We start from the raw sequence: 3573 nt of genomic DNA, 5'->3' as shown, positions 1-3573 counted from the left end.
ATGCTTCGCGTCCCCAGCACCTGCACTTTATATACTGGTTGAAGCCTCCTTTCCCCATGGACAGCCGAGGTGGTACGAACAAGAAAATAAGAAAATGAAATACCCACCGGACAGCCTGTTCCTAATCCACATATATTCTTCCTAAAAAAAGGTCTGTACCATTCTGGTGACACAATATAGTAATTATTTATCTATTTATTTATTTTTTACCATAGTACAATCGATGTCGCTCATGTACATGACCATACACGGATCCCTGTGAACGCATGCACAGACAATCTACCCCTATGAGCACCTCCAAGAGACTGAGCCGGCATAACATCTTGAGATTTTCATCATAGGCGCCTCAAAGTCGACAGGACCGTCTCATCCCACTGAGCGAACATTGCCAGAATCCTGAAATAAAACAAGTAATAATGCGAGCACCAATGTCAAGTTTAGGACCTGAACCTTAATGGGCTGGGAATACCACTCTCCTCCTAACCATCGAACCACAAGTTGGTTCACATATAGTCATTATTTATTTGTCATGGTATATGAGTCTCTTGTCTGGAAAATCCTATTTGACGTAGTTGACGAAACGCACATGAAAGTATATTCTCGGCCGGTTCATTTCAACATTTCTATTGCATTCGTCGTTTTTGACCTGTTTTTTATCTTCAATTTTGATTTTTGTTGTTTTTCTGGTCCAAGCTTTGATTTATTCTAGTTTTCCTCATTTTTCATTTTTTCCCTTTGAGTTTTTCTTCTGGATTCTTCTTCTTATTTTATTATTCTTTCTTTTCTATTTTCTGTTAACAAATATATATTATATACATACTTTTTGAAAAAATATGGTGACGATTCTTTTTGAAATATAGTCATTTTTAATATTTGATGGATATTTTTAAGACATACCATGAATATTTTTTACATAACCTGTTAATTGAATATCTTTTTTCAAAAAATGGATGTCAATGGCTGCCCCGTCATGGGTGTTAAGCAGTGGGAGTCAAATAGGCCTCATGATGATAACAAGAGCAAAGAACATTGCATACGAGCACATGGAAGCAAACACATGATTATTCTTGGGCATTAATGCAATCAGTACAAACTACAAAGTCATCTAATACTCGACAAATGCATCTAGGTGGAGCACGCCATACCATCTAGTTTCATCCATTCTTGTAACTCAAAACAGAGTATACAGCCTGGACGATAGCGCAAACTAGTCCAATGGCAGCCGCTAGGAGCCCGACGGCAAGCCAGGTGTTGTTGAAGTACTTGCGCCTCAGCCAGGCCATCCACCTCCGCGGGTTGCTCAGGAAACGCTTCTCCAGCTTGCAGCATGTCTCCCTCAGATAGTTGCATCGGGGGTCGTTAGGGTCAAACATAATACCCTTGCAGAGGTCGGCCAAGCATCTGGCCACCTCATCATTGTTGCCTTGGCCATGCACGATGACGCCTCTCTTCGTCAACAGCTCCACATCCTTTGTGGTGCAGGCCACCTGGGACATGAACACACAGTACGCTGTGACGTGGCTCCCCACCGTCTCCCGGTTCCGCTGCTCCAGCTCCATCAGGTTGCGCAGCAGGCGCCATGTCTCGGCGTCGATGTCCAAGCAGGGGACCTCCAGCGTGCCACTGCCGCTGCTCAGCTTCACGTCGAGGATGCACCGCGTGTGTCCGGTCTCGCTCATGTCTCGACGCTTGAACATCACCCCGGCGAAGTAGTACTCTGTCGCTGAGCGCCACCTGCGCACGGGCTCGGGGTCGGCGCCGCTGGCCGTTGTAGTAGAAGAGATCGTAGGTGCCACAGGCTTCAAGTGCATATGAAGAAGATGGAGAAGATTGCCTGGATCCGTCGGCACCGTGACCAGATCTGCCACCGCGTACTTTTGTCTCCTGATGAGATCGAGAGCATACTTGGCAATCTGTGTAATCACACGATCGTTACCGTCCAAACCCGTCAGCTCCCCAATCTTTGCAAGGACAAAAAAAGGTATCTGGTTCTCTGCAAGGTAGAACACATCCCGAACCACGGCCAGCGCCTCGGCCCTGCTCGCTGACAGGACGCCTGCATTTGCAGCCCCAGCCGCATCGTCCATGGCTTGTGCTCCGAGTTGGAGGTTGACGAGGCGGGAGAGTATGTAGCAGCCGTCTAGGAGGAGCATGCGGACGAATTGCTCGCTCGTCATGTCAGGAAACGTGTTGCCGTAGCAGTTCCTCACAGATTCCTCGAGGCATCTGAGCTCCTTGACGTAGACGTCCACCTCCACCGTCATGCCGGGTCTCCGAGCCTTGGCTGCCGTGATCACCATGTCCAGGCTCATCAGCTTGTCGTGCTCCATGGCGAGATGCGGGCTCTTGCTCTGGGGTCGAGGGTAGTTGTACGGGCCGATGGCGACGTGGTCGGGGTCATACTCGCCGTTGTCGACGTTACGCGTCTGGTCGCGGACCTTGGCGATGATGATGGGACAAGGAGGGCGCTTGTCGCCGACCTGCGCCTGTGGTGAGTGTAGGGCGTCTAATTCACCTCTCAGACCATTGGCCAGCTGAACCATCTTGGAATCGTCTGAATCGATAGAAGTTTGGCCTACAGTCGAAGCACATCAGTTAGCAGCACAGCATGATTTCGAATGTAATTAGCACATTAGTAAAATAGAAAAAGACGGGGGATGATAAGTTCTCTTGGCACCTTGCTGATCCATTTGCTTGACCACGAGTGGTAAAGCACTAAAGCCTTACTCTGCCGGCGCTCCTGGAGTTCTCTTGCCCTCTCAGCGGACGCTCAGTTCACGCTTTGTTTCGGAGTTGGTAGCCCAGCGCCCGTATATGTAACCCTTCCTCCTAGTACTATAGAATCTGTTGTGGATAAGAACACAAGATTCACGCGCAGGCACGACCTGTATATGTGGAAGCTGCTCAAAGTTGCGATAATTGACACACTTTGCGAAAAGGAACCGACATAACACCTCGACTGTTCGAGTCAAGTCATTCTGAAAAGAGAAAGCTGGTTGTGCACGTTTGATTCCTTGCCAACATCAAGGCCTACATGCAGCACCGGCCAGCCGAGGAAGGAGTACTAGCTTTTCCTGCTTGGCAGCGAGGTTAAGCTCGTCCATCTTGCTAACTTCCGCGACTTACGTCCAGCAGTTTGGATTAGTATGAGCTTTCAGTATCAGATTCCAATCAACTGAGGTTCAGTAGACCGCGTGTATGCATGTGCATGTATTCATTGAGTTTTTTAACTACTTAGATAGCCAGGTGGCCTCGCAAATGAGAGAACATCATCTTAAATATGTTAAAAGTGTCCAAAAATTAAATTATGATATCATAATGTTCAAATTACTGACCCTTAAAGAAATATAAGAGCTTTTGGATCACTAAACTACTTTGTGATGTACTAGCCGGCACATTTGCGGGTTACCGCTCGAAATTTCACGGGCAATTGCTCGGGCTAGTACTATCAGAGCAATTATGTGCCCTTTATGTCAGTTGTTCGTTAGTTTTTACTCTTGGGCATAACGTGATGCTAGAAAATGGTGCAATGATTTATTAAGAAATGATGGGTTGATATTTTGTGGTATTTAA

The 3573-nt window shown here is 47.1% G+C and overlaps 1 protein-coding gene across 1 annotated transcript; it reads right to left on the bottom strand.

The window, feature by feature from the left end:
* Positions 1 to 1051: 1051 nt before the first annotated feature.
* Positions 1052 to 2781, bottom strand: LOC125530650. The gene is made up of 2 exons (XM_048695038.1): positions 2678 to 2781; positions 1052 to 2575 (listed from the first exon to the last, which is right to left on the bottom strand). Exons 1-2 carry the CDS (start codon positions 2688 to 2690, stop codon positions 1155 to 1157), a joined length of 1434 nt encoding a protein of 477 aa, XP_048550995.1. The 5' UTR covers positions 2691 to 2781; the 3' UTR covers positions 1052 to 1154.
* Positions 2782 to 3573: the final 792 nt, after the last annotated feature.

This window comes from Triticum urartu, unplaced genomic scaffold (assembly GCF_003073215.2).
Source record: "Triticum urartu cultivar G1812 unplaced genomic scaffold, Tu2.1 TuUngrouped_contig_6464, whole genome shotgun sequence".
NCBI lineage: Eukaryota > Viridiplantae > Streptophyta > Magnoliopsida > Poales > Poaceae > Triticum > Triticum urartu.
The sequence above is the reverse complement of the archived record's forward strand: the minus strand, read 5'-3'. Positions and strand labels throughout refer to the sequence as shown.